The sequence below is a fragment of the Lonchura striata genome, chromosome 2, assembly GCF_050655825.1.
Source record: "Lonchura striata isolate lonStrDom1 chromosome 2, ASM5065582v1, whole genome shotgun sequence".
NCBI lineage: Eukaryota > Metazoa > Chordata > Aves > Passeriformes > Estrildidae > Lonchura > Lonchura striata.
Window position 1 is genome coordinate 49270244 of NC_140704.1, and position 19556 is coordinate 49289799.

The 19556-nt window shown below is 37.2% G+C and overlaps 1 protein-coding gene across 40 annotated transcripts in view; it reads left to right on the forward strand.

The window, feature by feature from the left end:
• CLASP2 (cytoplasmic linker associated protein 2) overlaps positions 1 to 19556 on the forward strand; it is a 139216-nt gene that overhangs the window by 41772 nt on the left and 77888 nt on the right. For 33 of the 40 annotated variants that reach the window (XM_021553196.4, XM_021553203.4, XM_085573352.1 and 30 more), the window contains one exon: positions 14617 to 14763. In XM_021553196.4, coding sequence (XP_021408871.1) covers positions 14617 to 14763 — 147 coding nt within the window. Of the gene's footprint in view, positions 1 to 9; positions 14118 to 14616; positions 14764 to 19556 lie in introns of those variants that run through there. The other 7 variants (XM_077786475.2, XM_085573369.1, XM_085573371.1 and 4 more) reach the window with 4 other exon arrangements.

A 19556-nucleotide genomic window follows, 5' to 3' on the forward strand; every position in this document is an offset into this window, starting at 1 on the left:
ACTATATGGTTGTGTTTTGGTTAAAAACTAGACGTATATTTTATCTTTATGGCACCACTTGGGTTTGCGTGTCAACCAGGTTCTCTGAGCTTAATACCTTGATGACTTTCTATGTATGCATTATTATTTTTAGAGAGGCTTTATGCACATTCATTGGACTTGAAGCAAGTTTAGGGATGAAGTAGGATGGCTGTGCTTTTTTATAAGTGACTACATAAGCAGGTTTGCATAAATAAGATGGCATATAAAGATCACAGATTAAGATTAAACCTTTTATCTGAATTTGCTGAAACAGTAGTTTTAAGAGTCCTGAGAGAGATCCTTTATTGAGGCAACCTGAAATGTGTTTTTCATTTAATTCTTTCATATGTCAGAGATTGAAAGAGATAATGAGTGTGACCAGAGCAGTGAAATTATGTCTGGACTGTACAGTCTAAAAAAAAATATGGGCAGTTATGTTTGTATTTTATTAGTCATTTGCAAGGTGCAAGGGAAGTCATGATCTTTGTAGAACTGAATATGTACCAAGCTCACTCTTGCTGAGATTTTTTTTTTTTGGAAAATGTTTTTCTTAATCTTTGTTTCCTTCCTGTGAAGCAATACAGTTCTCCCTGGTGTAAACATGAATTGTGGTAACTTGCAGATTAAGAATACAAGTTGTAGCATGTTAAGAAATAACTGCATTCTCTAGGTAAAGCTGTAGGATTTTTGTCCTTCTGTAATGGTTGAGGTTTATAAAGTGAGGGTGGTTGTGGAGCTCTCTTCTGTATAAATTTAATTCGTCATTAACAAAGGCACTAAGAACCAAGTACTGTTCAGGCAGTCAGCTGACATTCTGTGTAGGAGCTTTGAGCAATAATGCCAGATACAATTAACAGTGTGTAGGATGATTATGTAGCTGTTGGTCTGTCTTAAAACTACTGCTTACCACATTTACAAGGAATTCAGTCTTCTGATGTTGTGTTATGAAACTGCAAGGGAAAATAAAACCTTAGTTACTGTTAATAAAAGTTCTTAATCTTTTTTCTAAATTTAACAATGGTTTGGATGTTGTCTTTTGTTTTGCAAATATTCTGTATATCCTCCTAACATATGCAGCATAGAAGAAAATGTTTTAAAGTTAGTGATTCTGCAGCCTTTGAGAAATGTTTTTTCTCAGCAAAATGTCACTTTGTTGTGGCCAGTATGTATGCTTAACTTACTATTTGTGAGACTAGGCTGAAGGCGTTGTGCAGATACTCCATAGAGCAGATTTTTTTACTTGTCTTATTTGGCTTGCTCACTTAATTGGCCTGGATGTGTTACAGAATTGCAGAGTGTGTTTGGAAATGCTTTTTAGAAGTGATAATGCTAATTTTATCTTGAATGCAAAACATTGGCTTATTGGAGCTTTCTGGATTTTTTTTTTCATTTTTCTTGAGCACAAGCAGAAATGTAAATAAAATGTGATGCTTAGCAGTTGAATCTTAATCTGATTTCTCAAGTGAAGATTAAAGGGAAGAACCAGGATTTTCTGTTTGCCCCCATGTTAACTGTCTCAAGCTCTCCAAGCTACTGTTGGAAGAATGTGGAGGGGGAAAAAACAATCCTGTGCTTGTGGCCCAGCAAACAAATGGACCGTAACTTCTGCTGTAGTGAATGCATGCCAGTGGGAAAGCATGCACTGCCTCAACCTTAAAGGCATTTCACATACTTGTGTGAATGGAGGTCTGTGATTGCCCTGCAAGTTGTGGAGGCTGCTGAGGAAAAGCAGCCAGGAAGGGTTCCTCGCTCTGGTTTCCTTGTTCCTCGGGGAGGATAATGCATCTCTGCCATTATCCGTTGGTAACCAGATTAGGCTGTTGAGGAGGTGACAAACAGAATTGCGGTGTGCACATCGTGTTGCACATTCTCTCCAGGGTTTGTAATTCATCAGCTTCCACTGGTGTTTCCTTACCTTTCCTTACTTTAAGATAGTCTATGCTATGTTACTCTGTGATTTCGTAGGTAAAGGACTGCCTTGATCCCAGTTGAACAAGGTAATTAGGTTAAGGACAAAATTATCTGCCTAAAACTACAAATGGCCTTATGGGGAAGATCAGACATAGGTTTTCTTAAGATGTACTAAACATATTGCAGTACCAGGCATAAGGTATTTGAGGGCTATCTAAAAGCATATAATCAGCTTTGTAAGAGGACATATTTGGTCCCCATGTTTTGTTGCACTAGTATATGCTAAGTATGCTGTTTTGTATCATATAATGAATAAGCACTTCTTTATTTATTAGTGTATTTTCATGTAAATGGCATACGGTGTAATGATGTTTCATGACTTTAAGCACTTTTCAGATTTTAGATGATAAAGCATATGTGACTGGTTTATGAATAGAAATTACCCTTCTATCTTACTGCATATGCATATCAAATTCTGTGTTTTGTCTTCTTTCAAAATACTTGATTAATGTATGCATGGTCCTAAAGCATGAGAACAATTATCTTCCATTCCCTGATGTTCTTCTGAGGGAAGGCTGTCTTCCTAAGTCTTTAATCTGATTAGCTAGTTTCTGTCAAATGTGGGTGCTGTACAGCTTTAATATTTTACTTTTGACTGAGAAAGAGATTGGATATATTAACGGTACAGAAACTACAATGATGTTTGAGACATTAGGTTGATTTAAAGTATATATATTATCTTAGTGCATGTGGATTTCTGAGGTTTATTTCTGATTTTTCTTACCCTGTGGTAGGAGACTCCTTAAACTAACAGAGTCCTGTGAATGATGATGATAAAGCAGTTGCTACACTGGCCTAGAAATTGGTCAGGCTGTAACTGTGGTGCTTTGTACCATTCAGAGCTGTCTCCTGGGCGTGGGAATGGAAAGAGTGGCAGAAGTTTTTTTTTGTGCGGGATAGAAGCATATCACTTGTTCCCTTTTCTGTTCTTCTTTGGGCCTGTGCTTTCTTTAACACACTGACTGCACCTGCACTGGCTCCTTTTACTGTAGTTGCTCCCCACCACTCCTGTTATTAGCAGTTTGTGGACACACTGGTTTGGGACATGGCTGTGCCTGAGAGAGCAAGGACAGATACTGTGAGCTGGAATGTAACTCCTGTTCCGAACCAAACCAGTGCAAAGCTACTTTTCACAGTAAGGTCATATGGTACTCCCAGTGATTAAAGTAGATTCTGAGTTGTGTTTTGTCTGTAGAGTGCAAGTACTGTTGCTAATAGCAGTAAAGGAACAGTGGGAAATTGAAGCAGCTGAGTGGGAGAGGGAGGGAATGTGTAAACAAGCCAAGGGCTATATGAAAAGATACTACTGAGAGAACAGATGAATACAGCAAGGTTCAAGACTGATGTGAATAGGAAAAATAATTCAAGGAAGAATTTAAGGTGCAACTCAGGGCATTTTTAATTTAAAAAACAGAGCTGCAAACGTATGGCAGTTGTTTTCTCAAAACCAGCATAGTTTCTAGAATGATAAGTGCACCTGAATTTTTTATATGTTCTAGGATTATAACTACAAGTTTTGTCTTCCTGTTTCTAAATGACATTTTCAAAATGTCAAGGAATTTTGTGGGGGGTGGTGGTTGTTGTTGTTTTCATTAAACATGAAATATGAGTTCCCTGAAAAGATTTCCAGACATGTTTAATCTGTCATCTAAAAGTGTTGGTTGTCTGGAGTGCTGGAGTCTGTTTTTATTAGATTTAAGAACAAGTTACATAATAAAAAAAAATCTTTTTGTGTTTTCTGTTCTATCTGCATATTTTTGATTATTCCAGACTACTGGTAATGTTGCACTTTTTTGGTTGTTTGGTAGGGGCTTGTTATTCTTACTATTTTTTAAGCTACATTTTGGGAAAAAAAACCCAAACAAACAAAAAAAAAGCTCAATTTGAATTGTGAACAGCCACAGGAGAGATCTAATGCCTACTAAGGGTTTCCTTTGATAGATGTTGCAAGAATCTTCCACTTGACTGATTGGCTATTTGCCTTGCAGGGTTTATTTTCATCTTTGTTATCTGTGAAATACCAGGAGTATTTCCTTACTGTTACATGTTATTTTTAATAAAGTCTTCCTGTGGTAAATACTGATGAGCAAGTAAGCTACATTTGGATCATTTCAGTGTCTGAAATGCCTTCAGAGATGAAGGGTCTCCTGTAGTATTGACCTGAATCAGAAATTCCATTCTGTGTATTGTATGTATAAAAGCATATTAGTTTTAAAGACTTGTATTTTGGATTTTTTGTCTGCTTTCTTTGCCCAGCTTGTTCATCAAAATACACTTATATAGCAACAGCTGGAAAGAGCAGTCGATAAGTTGAAAGTGCCTTTTGAAAACCAGCTTATGTATGTAGACTCTGACAAGAAGTAACTACAATTTACAGCTCACAGGAATTTCCCATCTATATGGACTGTAGACAACAAGATTTTCATGGTGCCAGAATTTTTCTGGTACCTCTTCATGTGTATTTAATTGATGGGAATTTTTTTCTGTTCAACTGAGAAACACTTAAAAACTCTCAAAATTATGGATAGTTGGAGCCTCAGGAAAAGTGAGAAGGGCTGAAAATGTAGAACAAAGCTGTTAATAGCCTGCAGAATAACTTTGCTTCCTTCAAATTAAGTATTTTTGCTTTCATCAGATGTCAAGAGTTCCATGGTGTTCCATGATTGCCTAAACAATGTGCATGAGTAGATTTCTATTTTACAAAAAATACTTTTATCATTATGGATTGTTTTGTTTGTTGACCTCATAAAAGCCCTTTGATCAATGAACTTACACAGTGTGAGGTTTGCTATTGAACTTAAAGGTCAGACTTTCTACATTTCTGTGTAGGTTGCTTTTGTTTAAAATTTCTTTGCATTGTTGAGTCAATTTTTACAAACTCATTAGAAACACTGCGAGAAACAGTCTCTGTATATTATTTGGGGGTTGGATCATGTTCCCACAAAATTAGAGAAATGGCAGCTACTAAAGCTGCCTAGCCATATACCAAGCACTTCAGATTTTCCAGATCTGGTGTTAGTTTTTTAACTTCTGGGGTGCTGGTGGATGAGAGGCTGGACATGAGTTGTCAGTGTGGGCTTGCAGCCCAAAAACCCAATTCTGGCCTGTGCTGCATCAAAAGCAGTGTGGTTAGCAGGGCAAGGGAGATAATCTGTTCAGTGAGTTCACAGGAGGCTGCAAAGATGATCAGAGGGCTGGAGCAGCCCTACTGTGAAGACAGGCTGAGAGAATTGGGACTGTTCAGCCCTGAGCAGAAGATGTTCCAGGGAGACCTCGCAGCACTTTCCTGTACCTGAAGGGGGCCTACAGGAAAGCTGGAGAGGGATGTTTTACAAAGGCATGGCTTTAAGCTGAAAAGGATGTATTTAGACTAGAAATTTTTCATTTGAGGGGTGGAGCAGGCTGCCTAGAGAAGTTGTGAATGCCCCATCCCTTGAGGAATTTACTGTCGCGTTGGGTGGAGCTCTGAGCAGCCTGGTCTAGTGAAAGGTGTCCCCTGCCCATAGCAGAAGGGTTGGAACTAGACAGTCTTCAAGGTCTCTTAAACCCCAAACCATTATATGATTCTATATTAAGAGTTCCAGTTTGAGGAGAGTTGGGCCTCTTCAAACTACTGGTTTTATAACCCACAAGTGAAATGGCAGCATTGAGAATAAAATCATTTGCCATATTTTCTTAATCTCACTTCTATGTGAGGCAGAGATCAGGTAGGTCAGTGAGCTGAAAGGCCTTTAACAACCCCTTTCATTCTATGCTGTGATGTGCATGTTTTCGTGTGCAGATACTAACTTTTAATTCCTAAACTACCTGGATCTAAAATGCAGAAAAATAATCTCTCAACATTTTATCTGCTGTGTGCTCATATTGCACTTTCTACTTCTAGGATCTATGTTTTATCATTCTGCCTTGCTGTTTTACATTACATGAACATGCAAGTTGAGTTGAACATGCAGAAATTGGCCACACTCAAAACTAATGCAAATGTTAGCTGCTATTATGATCTCTCTGATGGTAGACTTACATTTGGCACTGTTAGGCTCTAATAGTAAATCCTAATTTAAGCTCCCTGTTTGTAAACCTTCTCATTGATGTTACATATATCCAGTGCCCCTTCCCTATCACATACACTTCTGATATACGTTAAAGATGAATGAACGTGGTACTTATGAGTGCCTCTCTTACCCTTGCTGTGATGTAATTGATAGTTTGAAAATTCAAGTCATTAAGCCCAAGTGCTTCTGTGTCACTGAATTAAGTACTGGAAATTTCCTGAATTGAATAGTTTCTCAATGGGTATCAGTTGTTTGATTGACTTAGCTGCAGATGGGTAAATATGGTGGTATTTTTTGCTGCTTTTCTGAACATATATGCATCAATAATGCCAGCCATATTATTGCATTTTATGGGTAATGGTTTCTAGATAAAGCCTACTTTTGTGATAAATATATTGGTTTCAAAATATGTCATTAGATTCACTGAAGAAAATGCTGGTGCTATTGGGAGTTGGATACTTGATGTATAAGCAAAAGAAGTTTGTAAAGAAATAAATAAAATTACTTCTAGAGATGACAAACACAGTAATTAAACCATGCCTACTGAGCAAAGACTGGCTGTTGGCTTACAGGATATTTGAAATGCAAATAGTGGAGTTTATACTTCAAGAAGATACTTGAAGTGGCAGCATTTTTAGAGGGCAACGTAAGCAGTGTAATCAAGGGTTTGGCCACAAGTCAGGTCTGAATTCAGACAAGTACAACAGTTAAATAAACCATCACTTTTGAAAGAAATTATGAGTCTTTTAGGTGTAAAGTGACTCACAAAAATTTACCAGGCATTGAGTAAAAATTCTGTTAGAGCTTTTTCTTTTTATTTCTTTTCTAATCATTTTTTAAAGTGAATTCCCTGCTTTCATTTTAATCAGTGTCTGGATAGGGAAAGTCTCTGAGGGAGTACTCACTCATTTAGCAGAAATCTTGAGTGCTTCAGCAGTTACTGTCTTTTTCATCTTTAATTCTGTATTTCATAGGAGAGCAAAACATTTGTGCTGTGGTAGGTATGTTTTACTTGGTGCTAAAATAGCATAATATCCCATCAGTTTTTGTGTTACAGCTAGTGAGTTCACTTCTGTGTTCAAAATGTCAAAAACTTTCTTTTCAGTCTTTGATTTCTTATGCAAGGCAGGTCTGTGTCCTTCCTACACCTTTTTGCCTTCCCCCTGGCTAAAAGGCACCTGACTTGTTAACATTTCAGTGCTGGACATAGTGCAGCGTGGTCCAAATAGCATGGCCTAAAGCAGTAACATAGTACAGATGTTGAAGAACAGTAACATTACGTAGTTTTATTTCAAGCCTTGCTGTTTAGTCTTGAATCCTATTTTAGATGCTGACCGTGTCATGAATTCTGGAGAACCTAATTATCTTTCTCTCCCCCTTTTACTTAGAAAGTGGAGCTTCATTTGCTAATCGGCTGTAGACTGTTAAGTGTTGAGTCAGAAGGCTATTGAACTTGGCTCAGGAAGGATGTAAAAAAAGTAAAATTGATGATTTTTAAAGTACAGTGATACTGATTGCGTTTTCAGTAAGTTTGCTGGGAAATGTTCAGTAACATTTGGGAAATGTTACACATTTGTAACAGAAGAAAGTCCCATTGCAAGAATTTAGAAAGGACTAAATGATTTATTAATGAATTTAAACATGTGGACTATGGTAATTTTACAGATATTGTAAAAATGTAAAATATGGCAAGATTTGCAGAAACTGTCTTAAATTTTAATAGGTAAAATTAGAAAAGTACTTGGGTTTACAGGAGAGATTCTACAGCTAGAAATGGGAATGAAGCTTTGGGAGCAGAATTAGCTCAGTTGCTTATTTGAACTTATTGCAGCTTTAATTGAAACCTGTAGTTAAGTATTACCTTCCACCCAGGCAGTAGTAAGATAAACTGTAAGACTGTCTTTTCTTTGGGGTTAGGAAAATAACACTGGGGATACGTTTAAATTTTTTTTAATTAATCTTTTTTTAACATAGTCCTTCATAAAACTGTGGAGCAGAATGGATAAACTACTAATGTCATTAGAATAGGCCTGTATTAAATGTGGATAATTATTGTGGCATGTGTCATTGCCCCTCCTAAATATTTATTTTTTAAAAGGTCTGTTAGGTCTAGTATTTCCTTTCTAATTTTTCTTCTTTTTTTTGTCTTATTCATTGAGGGTCATCTTTTAAAAAAGACCAAATGCATACAGCAGAACAAAAAAGAATCCAAAAGCAGGTGTGAACCTCTCTCAGTGCTGATCAGTGGAATGTAGAAGAGCTGTATTTTGCTTTGCTTGTTGAAAAATTAGGGGAACTTTATTAAAATTTGAGATCAGATCAACAGCAGATTTTAAATGATAAATATTTGCCTTACTCCTGTTACTAACTCTTGCTCCCCTTACTTGCTGCCTTTTTGAAATTCGTTTTTTTTTAAAGACACTAGTTCACTAGAACTCCCTGAAAAAATAGCATGTGAAATAATATGTTCGGTTTAAGAAGTCTGGGGGATTTTTGAACCAAGTTTTGTTGTTCTTCAAATGCTGTTCTCATTGGGTTTTTTTTTAAGCTGATCCATCCCCTATGAGGTTACTGCAGAAAAGGGAGTCTCTTCTGGTAGGAGTTTGAGATTTTGTTGATGAGCAGCAGCATGTATTGCACAGAAGAGAACCATTTGATAGCACTGTCATTGGTACAGTTGCTTCCTTCAGGAAGGCAAAGAGAAGCAAAGGAGGCAACATGAAGTAAAGTTAAATCCATCAGCAAGTGGCTTCACATTACTTCTGCGCCTCCACTGTGGTCCCAGGAAGAGTCATGCTCCATCACTGTGGGAAGCTTGTTTTGTTTGGGCATGAGAATTTGTCTCCTAATGGATTAGGATCCCAAGACCTGCTGTGGCACAGGGAAAATGCCAAGGAATGATGCCTTTATGATAGATCTGAAATTTCTTAGGTGAAATTTATCTGTCCAGCCATAGGTGCCCCTCGAGGTGCCTTGAAGTATCCACAGCAGACAGAGGAGACAAGAACTGCAAGAAATATCTGGCCTTCTGGAATGTCAGCTGGCCACCAGACAGGATGCCCAGGACTGTCTAAACTGGTTTTAGATGACTGTGCTTAGGCAAATGAATCCTGTCCTTTGTGTCAGGACAAACAGATTTGGACTGTATGGAATGCCTGATGTGTAAGGGATAAAGTTCTCACTAAATGATGTGGGGCATTGGCTTGAAGTATGGATTAGAGGGATCAGCTAACTTGATGCATGTGTAGTGCTTGCGGCTTCATTTTCATGCTTGACAGAAGTTGTTGTAGGCCACACCAGCTCATCTGGAATTGAGCTAATGATCCAGTCCCAGATGTTCCAATTAATTGATGCAGTCCATGTTTGTAAGTCACTGAAGGAAGACTGGCAGTGGGTGTCATGGTAGGCACAGAAAGGGAGAGTGACTTGGAAATTTAAAGAGTTCATCTAATTGAAGTTTTTTTGCTTAAGCAATACTTTGCAGTTGTCTCATAAATATTTTGTAGTGTGAAAGAGGAAGTGTCAACAGTAGGTAAAAACCAGCATTTGTTAGCAAAGCTTATCATGATCAGTTATTGAAGTAAAATTGATACAAATGTTTTGAACAGAAGTCACTTTAAAAGCAATTTATTATATATGTAAATATTAAATATACTGTATTCTCTAGTTTTACTCTTGTCGCTCTACAGTAAAATACTGCAAGGTGGTATTTACAGACCTAGTTGTGTTAGATATATAAAATGTTGCTACTGAAAACAGTATCCAGATTTGCTTTTATTGCCAACTTTAGTTAAGTATTACTGCACGGGATCCAGTTTTTTTGCTGTTATGGTGTCACTTGAGGATCTGCTTTAAGTCAGTTGACTTCTGATTTTCTACTGCTGAGTAGCACAGGTAGAATATAGATCTTGTATTTGTACTGCTGTGTAGGTGATACTCTGCTTAATTTTTCTGTTATTGACTATGACAAACAAAATGTTAGATACCAGAATACGAATCTTCAAACCAGTTGAGGTGGAGGCTTTAGTTGCAGTAACAATAAATGTATTCTAATTAAATCTTCTTTGAAAAGAAAATATTTTTTCTCTCTGGATATGAAAAAATTTAGATTTTTCTCTAGATTCTCCTTGTCACTGGATATATCTTTACATTTACTGGACACATAATTATTTTTACTGCTGTATAGGCAAATCACAGTAAGTAGATTGTTCTGAAGTTTAAAATATTGGGAGTTCAAGAATATTCTTTGAATATCAAGTCTTATTTTAAATGTTTATGCTTTGATCTCTCTGAATACTTCAGAAAATATACACTACATATTTGTGATCTGGCGCCCAAGAGTAATGCTACAAGGCAGGAAGATAGCACATATATCTTGTTTATTTTTAGTTCAAATGGCATAGTTTGTTTCTTAGGAATTTTAGTGTTTAATGCTTTGTGATAGTTCAAGTTTTGGTCTGTCTGGATGGATTTAATCTTTGAATAACTTTGGTAAATTCTAAGTTCTGAAAGTGTGGTGGACTTTTGAGTTCTGACTGTCCTGCAGGTTGGTTTGGAGGGTTTTTTACTGGAAAGATTTCTTAGACAACTCGTCAAAGATTTTGTAGAAATGCACAGCAGTTCATTGGTGCACTGTACCTGCAGATCATCCTCTATGCTGCAGAACTCTGCCCTCCATTAAAAGAGAAAACTTCTAATGCTTGGATTTTGAATCCTGAGTCCCTAGCTTTGTGAAGGTAAAAGCAACCTTTTCTTGAATTTTTTTTTCTTCTCCTGCTTTGAAGTTGCTCATCAGGAAGAGAGCTTGTACCAGAGTGAGAGCATTTGTTGCTCATCGGGTTTCTTCAGGAGCTTTTGGCAGTACAGGATTCCAGGCTTTTCTCTGTATGGTATGCTTACCTGCAAAACTCCTTATCCACTATGGTTTAAAATACTACATATCAAGTACAGGAACAGTGTTGTGAGATTTAACTGAGGCGTAGTGTCTTTAATTTGTTGTGTTTTCCCTTTAACATGTTCTGTGGGTTGCTAGCAATTCATACAGCTTTCCATTTTTAGTACTTTGGAGCTTTGTTTTAAAACACTATTTGGATAATGCTTTCTCAGCTGTTAGGTATATTTGCATACATAAAATTTGATACTCTGAAAGTGTTAAAATTACCTAGAATGAAAATTATCCAGCCATTTTAGAATGAAAAAAGTTTGTGTCTCTCAGATGGCTTTTTGAAATACCAATTATATTTAGGCTATTATGACTTCTGTTGTAGAGATATATTTTGTTTGTAGACTCCCTAAAACTAACATTAGAGGCACAGTTTGATACTGAAATACAGTAATCCCCATGCTTTCTGTGCAGGCTGTCAGGAGCTCCATCCCTGCTCCTTTGGCCAGCCAAAGGCACGGTAGTAAAGCCAGATTGAGCGGAACTGCTCCTTGATTATGCCCTGGGGAGCAGCACTTACAACTGGAGCTGGGCTCCTCCATGCTGAAGTACATGGAAATGCTTTTACAGGAGCTACCAGCAAGTGGATCATTGCAGATGACCCAGAGTGCATGGAAGGCGCATTGTAGGGGAAGCAAATATAATGCTCTGTTTTCATGAAGTGCTATAAATACAGATTTCAGGTTTTGGATCCTCACAGTGTAAGTTATATTTCTGAAAATTGAATGTCCCTCAAGATCACTTGGGATTTTGATGGTAAATCTTAGGGAAATAAAAGTGTAAAAACCTAAAAGAATGGGAAAAACCTCTGGTTTCTTTAAAAGACAGTATGAAATTTTCCTGCTTATGTTTATTTAAAAAAAACAAATCCAGGAAAAAAGAGGCTCAGCTGCATTATCACTTTCGCATTAATAGAATTCAAACAGATCCTTTACAGCCATTAATTTTACATGCTTATGGTACTGTACTGTTATTTTGGAATACTTCAAGTAACTATACAGCAATTTTTAACTTATTTTAACAAACTATGAGAAGTCTGCTTAAGAATACCCATATATCAGTGGTTTAAATCAGTTCTTTGTATCTTAAAAAAAAGACATTTATTTTAAAAAGATGAGCTTTATGGGACTGAGGGGCTGCATAAAACTTTCATAGTGTAGATTTTTAATCCTGTGTTCGCAATCTTTTAAATGTATGAAAAAATATTCTTTTACTAGGCAAAGTAATTTGACAGTATTACAAAGAACATTATTTAATGTATCCTCTAATATACACAGCACGTTAGTAGGTCAAAACATTTGCATTTTTCTATGAAATTCTATTTGCATATATTGGGGTTCAGCAATAACTTGTAGAATTACCCATCTTTGGTACTCCTTAAAATTCTTACATCTGAATCACTGGTTCCCAAAGTACACAGTTGTTTGGGGTTGTCAAGATTTTTCTTGATTAGGAGATTTTGCATAAATGAGCAAATGCTCACTTTCTGTTTTTAGGATTGTATTGCAAATAACTATTGTTTCAAAGGGTTGTGCAATATTTGCATATTAGTGCAGCATTGTAGAGCTGCTGGGTAGTAGCATGAAAGTCTTGCTTGTTACTTCATCAGATTTGAAAGTGCAGCAACAGAACCAGTTTTATTTGCAAAGCCTGTTTTCACTTTTAGTCTGTTTTCATGATTTAATACTCACGTGTCAGTGTTGATCTGATCATGCTGTTCAAAAATCTGCAAGATATTTCTAATTTGAAATTACCTGTAATGCTGCAGGTATTCTATGTATTAACCCTTGCCATTTACTTTTCTGTGGCAGTGTTTAAGTCATTTCACTTAATCTGGCCTTTGTGTTAGTGGTTTTCCTTGCTTGAAATCTTAATGTCTGGTTCTATTTAAGATAGTGAGAGTAAAAGCATCAGGAATCAAAATGTATTCTGGCTCAGCCCGTATGGTGAGCGGGAGTGCTGTTTCCATGGCAACACACAGGCCAGTGAGGGGGAAGGCTGATGCTTTTTCCTCCGATTCGGAGAGTTTACAGATCCAAACAATTACTCTTACCAAGATTCAGTTAAAAATCAGTGTTTACAAGAGAGGAGGAAATAATGAAAATTGTCAATATGCATCCTTATTTTTCTTGTGATGGTGGATTATTTCTTTGATCATGGAGATTCATTAGTGCAAAACACAGCTTTTGGCAAATGCTAGAAAAATGTGCTAACTATAGCAGCAGTGATCTTGGACACATTAAATGCAGAGTGTGCTGACGTTGGATGGTGCTGCCAGTGCTGCTGGACAAAAACCTTGCTGTACCCTTTAATGCGAGCTGCCTTCCTCTGGGAAGTCACATTGTTATATATAGTTGACATTTCCCTGGGACCAAGTTGGGAACAAGCAAAGGGTAAACAGTTAACCATTCCAGAGATGATGAAGTTTTGCAATTATTATTTTTTTTTAACAAATGGCAGGTTTTAAAGCAGGTAATATGCTAAATTGGTCTTTCATTGCTGTAGTGCAGCTGTGTCTCAGCCTCGCCCATTTTATTTATTATAGGAATCATAGGCTGGATGTTTTCTGTGCTCTCAAGCTTATAGATGAATCCTTCTTTCCTAAGTGGGTGTGGAAAACATTATGTTCTACGGTTGGAATATGTTGGGGTTCTTTTAAGGTATAATATTTTGAATTGAGACTGTTTAGTCACTAGACATGAATTTCTTTCATGATTAAAAACACACAAACCTGAAATTATAGGAAAGAGAGTGCAAGCCCCGGAATATTGTCTGCCTGTCTAATTTTTTTAGACGAAGGATTGGAATAGTGGCAAATACCATGTGTGGGAATTAATTTATTTGCATGGAGAATTTTCACCTTTTCCTCTGGCGTTGGCTCCCAGAAGATGATGTCACCTTGCAGCTCATTGGCTGTGCAGCACCTAGTGCAGGGAAGGGAGAGAAAGATGCCGGCACAAATCTCAGTGGTGGATCTAGGGTGTTTGCGAGCAGATTTTGATGGAATCTTTGATTAGTATTAAGAATTTACTGCATGTGGCCATGTGAGGTGCTGGGTCCATCCTTGGGTGAGGGGATTTGAAGAGCTATCAGAGGAATGAGGCGACTGATCTGCAAGAGGATCTGTGATTGTAAGTTGAAAAATCTGGGTGGAAGGAAGGAGACAGGGAGTGCTAGTTAGACACATTGTGGGAGGATGTGTAGCAGAAAATGCATGCATGAGTGAAAGAAGGAAAAGGAGAAGCATTTCTCTTTGGTAGACTGGAATGATAAAAATTATATTAAGGGCTTTCCTTTTGGGAAAACGTTAAGAAATGGTTAAAAAAATTCAGTCGGTACAAAGATATTTTTCCTTTGTGGGAGTGGATATGTAGGATTCATTTTTTATGCTCAGTTCTGCTGTGGTTAATTATGAAGGCAAAATAGTATTTTATAAGAACTTCAAATGTGGAAAATGCTGTTTATCTCCCAATTTTATTCCTAGATCAGAGACAGGACAAACTGATAAATACTTGGTTTTATTTATGCATTTTGTGAATTTCTGTGAAATGTGAAGGAAAATAGTTTGTTAGGAAATGAAAATACACCCATTCTAATAGCTGTGTTTTTATTTAACATATCTTTTTCTAGATAAAAGCTTTGATGATGAAGAGTCAGTGGATGGAAATAGGCCATCATCAGCTGCTTCAGCCTTCAAGGTTCCGGCACCTAAAAAGCCAGGAAATCCTTCAAACAGTGCAAGAAAGCCAGGATCAGCTGGTGGGCCTAAGGTTGGAGGTAATGTAAAGCTATTCAGATTCTAATCAGTGTTCCCAGAAACCTTGGCAGAGCAGGCACAAAACAGAGAACTTTGGAAGGTGATGTTTAATTCATGACTGCAGCATTTTTGCAGAGCTGAGAACAGTAAAGGACCCTGTTTTATGTAATTATTCATCTGTAAAGGTGTATGCATATCTGGCTGTTTTTATAAGTGTACACTGAGCTTATAAAGATCTCTCATTAATAAAATTAATGTCTGGAGATAGCATTTCTGTTGGTGAAATGAATATATATATGTGTGTGTGTGTGTATATGTATGTATGCATGTCTCTGCTGGAATCCACACTGCACTTATTGTATATATAAATATCCTGTGAAATTCTGGAGAAGATCTGTGTAGATTAATTTTTTACTGTAGATCTGCACTGTTTCACATGGCTCGAAAGGATTAGCCATCACCCAGAGCCCTCATCAGAGGTGTATGATACATCTGGATGACTTTTATTGTTATTATTATTATTATTCTAACTGTCAGTATTGTGAAATTGGTTGTGAAAGATAAAAAATGAGGGCCAAAACCCTTGACAGGATTTTTCTGCATGATATGGCTTTAAAGCAGTGTAATGAGGAATGCTTAGTAATTATGATCTTAGAACAGGGAAATCCGCATTTTTTTAGGGCGGGGGTAGTCTAACAAAAGCAACTGTTTACTGTTAAAGAAGTGGCTGCTTTTTTGATGTTTCATGTACAATCAGAAAAAAAATTACATAATTCTATGGAAATACACCACACTTCAGGTACAAGGTTTTTATGAATAAGTAATTCTTTTAGTAAGGGGTTTTTGTAAGACTAATTTTTCCATGTTCCTATTCATGTAATATCATATGTGATCTGCGAAGCAAATAGAAAATTTGGAAGAAGATATACATGGCAAACCAGCTGCCTTAAATATTTTTACTTTAATAAGATACCACTAATGTTTTGAAAATCTGTTGGTTTTCAGTAGTGATCTTAAGAATTCCTAATAAATTGAAAATATTTCCATAGGGCTGGATCAACACTGTCATAGTGTAACTGAGAATTGATAGGAATATATATCAGAATATACCACTGTATAGTATCAGAAAATACCACTAAAAGACTCCATAAAGGAAATTAATCTCATTTATATTTATTGTTGTTGTTATTATTGCATATAGTAAGTGTTATAAATAAGTAAATATAAATAAATACCTAATTATAATGTAGTCTCCTTTAACCTTAAGCATGGTGTTTTTTGCATGCAAGACTAACACACATAGTACCAAAACTGAATGCTTAGGTTGGGCTTTCAATATGGGCTTTTAATAATATTTTACTAAATATAGATAGTTTTTAATGTAAATTTTTTTTACATGTAGACTTTCACTCTACATGCTCTGCAGTAAAAACAAGCTGAAGGGAGATAAGAACAGAATAACCACTCACTGATTTTTCAGTTAATCTAAAATTACCGTAGTAAAGCAGGTTAAAACCCCAGAAATTATACACTGTTTTTTCTCTTTCTCCTATATTGCCAAACTTAATTAAAATTAAGTATGCCAAAACCAGAGTACTTCAGTCATTCCTTGCTTTATACAATCTCCTTTCAGCTTTGAAAAATATTGGGGCGCGTTTACATACCCATCTATTTCCCTTCTTTTTTTACTCTATACGGTATTCGTAGTCAGAATTTTAATACAGTTTTTACAAATCCTGCATCTCCTAATCAAGAACATTAGTGCAGATGCCAAATACATTTCTTAAACAGTAAGGCCATAGTCTCTTCCAGAAGTGAGGAGTTTCCTGTAATAATCTTTATATGAACAATGACACTAGGTCAGACAAAAGGCCTGGGCAGTCCACTCTCCCATCCAACATTGATCAGAAACGACTGCTAGAGACACTTACAAGAACAGATGTGTCTAAAGGCACACTGTCATTATGGGACAAATCCTGGTTTTAGAAAGCATTATTGTACAGAGAACCATGGTCTTTGGAGAGCCCAGTTAGGGCATTCTATTCTGTTTATCCTAGAGACTTCCTGGATCTTTATGACTACAACAAAACCTTGATGCTCTTTGACATCGAGTTTCTGTAGGATCTACTTTGCAGATGCCTAAAGGACACGTAAGATTTTTCTCCACCCTCAAAATTGCCATCTCCATGGAGTAAATTTATAGTTCTGGAGTAAATTTATAGTTTATTTGCTCTTGCTGATGTAGTAAGGATCTTCCGTATTCTACAGTCCCAAATCCTTGTGCTCACCACTTCATTCCAAGTCAGTAGTCAGTGGGAGTGCCATTTCTTGCCTTTTTGTCATAAGCACTGGATGGGTATTTCAGGCTTTCACTGCTCACCTCGTGCTTCTGCCGTCCTGTTGGTCCTGCTTGTCCCTTTTCTCTGACTCTCAAATATCCATTAATCCATATTCAGAAGTTGCAGTTCAGCCTTGGGGGAAGAACTAGCAGCAGCTTCTTTAACTGTGTTGCTTTTTATTTCCCTTCCACAAAAATCTCCAAAGTCATGTCAGTGACCTGCATTTGAAGCAAGTTTTTACTGCAGTTTCTCCTCTTCAGTCTTTTGTGACCAGCTAGAATTTAGTGCAGATAGAAATTGTATTGAGCAAAGTCTGAGATATACTGCAAATTCCATTCATTTAAACTGCCTTTTATATTTTAAAAGATCCCAGAGATCCTTTTCATAGCATGTTGCTTGACAAAGGTGTATTTTCCTATTACCTGTAGGTGGCAAAATACAGGTTTTTTCTTGGGTCCTGAAAGGATTTGAGGCTACTCTGCCTTGATGCCAAGAAAATTGAACTCCTTAGCCATGCTGCTGGCTTTCTGACCTGCTGACACCTGCTGAATTATACCTCAGATGCCCGTGTGCTTGGCTCTTCATTATGTATGTCATGGAGATGGTTCTTGAGGATGAAATGGGTAATTCTGCCACAGCCCAGATATGCTGTTCAACTGAAAGGACCCATCCAATATTCAAAAGAAGAATTTCTCAGTTTTGGGCATTTTCCGTGTAATGTAGGAAATGTGCTTTGGTGGCTTTGGAAGTGCAACATCATCATCCAGGAAGGCAGGTGAAACAGTACTTATATGAGCAATAGCAGTGTCCTGCTTAGCCTGGAATTCTCTCTCCTTGTGCTGGGAACGATTCTGCCAGACATTTTCCTGTTGGCATTCAGGATGGGAAGGCTTGTAAAACTTGTGGATTTGCTGACAGGTGTGATCAAGCCTACTGAAGACAGCTTGCCAAAAAAGTACCAGATCAGGCAGCCACAGTGGTTTCCTGCCCTGGGAGTAAAGAATCCAGCAGACTGTTTCTCCTCCAGCTTTTCTGCTTTGAGATGTTCAGACACTGAGCTTCTTGTTAGTGATGAATGAGAAGTGATAGGTCTTCCACTTAATGGGACAGTTCTTTGTTTGGCATATTTCTTAGTCCATGGTCAATGTACTTTGCCAAGTTAGACCTGTGCCAGCAAGCTCGTTGCTGTTCTACTTCCTTCTGGTACACTTGCTCTCAGCTCTTCGTTCAGGTGGTGGACCCTCTCTAAATACCTCTTTGCTCTAAAGTCATTTCACTCTTGTGTTCTGCCCTTGCAGAAATGGATACTCAGGAGCTTTCCCTTGGCAGTAGGGCTCAAACAGTTTTTTAATCATAAGGGACACCATCATTCACAGTAGAAAAGGACTTGAGTATGTCAGCCAAATGAGCTATATTCCTGTCCCTGTGCTGTTCAAGATCTCTTATAGGTCTTTGGCAAGTTCTCTTGCAAATGTGAAAACCCTGTTCCAAGTCTTCTAGGGAATTGCCTGCTTGTATACTATTTGGAAGCTTTATGTAAAATAAGTGTTAGTAGGAAACCACAGGCTGCCTTAACAAGAAGTCTGGCATCCTCTCTTTTCCCAAAATGTCAGTTTAGGTCAAAATGGATTAAGTAGTTTAGTCTTCAAAATGGATTAAATACAGACCTGGTGATTCTTCAAGAGAGCCATGTGGCCTTTGGAAGAAATGCTTGCTGATGAAATATAATCATGACAGACGTTTCTGTTAACTTTCTTTCGAATTTTTTTTTTTTTTCAGAAACCTCTGTGGGACTGGAGCATTAGTCTTAGTGTTGTAATTTGAAACAAGGTGAACTTTATACTTCTTGCAGGGTTTTCAGCAGGAAGATACTGTATGGTGTATTTTTATCTGTAATTCATTGGAGTTGTTTTCATACTTAGAACATTGGTGGTCTGGCAATATTATGTATTGGTTATTGTTTTACACTGACAGTATTGTTACACTTTTTGAGGTAACTGGAAAGCCTGGTTGAACTGGAGGAGCAGTTTGGCAGTAGAAGGCTGTGAGAACTATAGTTACTTAGAGGAGCTGTAGGAAGCTGTTCCCAACTTCAGGAAACGTTAAGTTAGTTTTTTGTATCTGCCATTATACTTTTTTTCCCTTCTCAATAAGACATACAGGTCTTTGTTGAAAAGTATTAAAATGGTGCTTACTTGGTTTTTTTGGCTCAATTTCCTAGCAGAAGACATTTGGACGCTTTTAGAGGCTTTAGTAGGACAAAATTTAAATGAAAAGGCCCTGCATAAAACAAATCTGAGACTGAAAGATAGGTGAAATCTCAGCCAGTTGAAGTTAACCTCTTTAGAACTACATGCTGTAGTTAAAATACATTAGTGTTAGAAGGGCTTCAGTAATTGTGGAACTGTAAATACACATGGTTAGTGAATAGATTTGAAACAAGATAGACTCATGCTCACTGTATTGATTGTCTC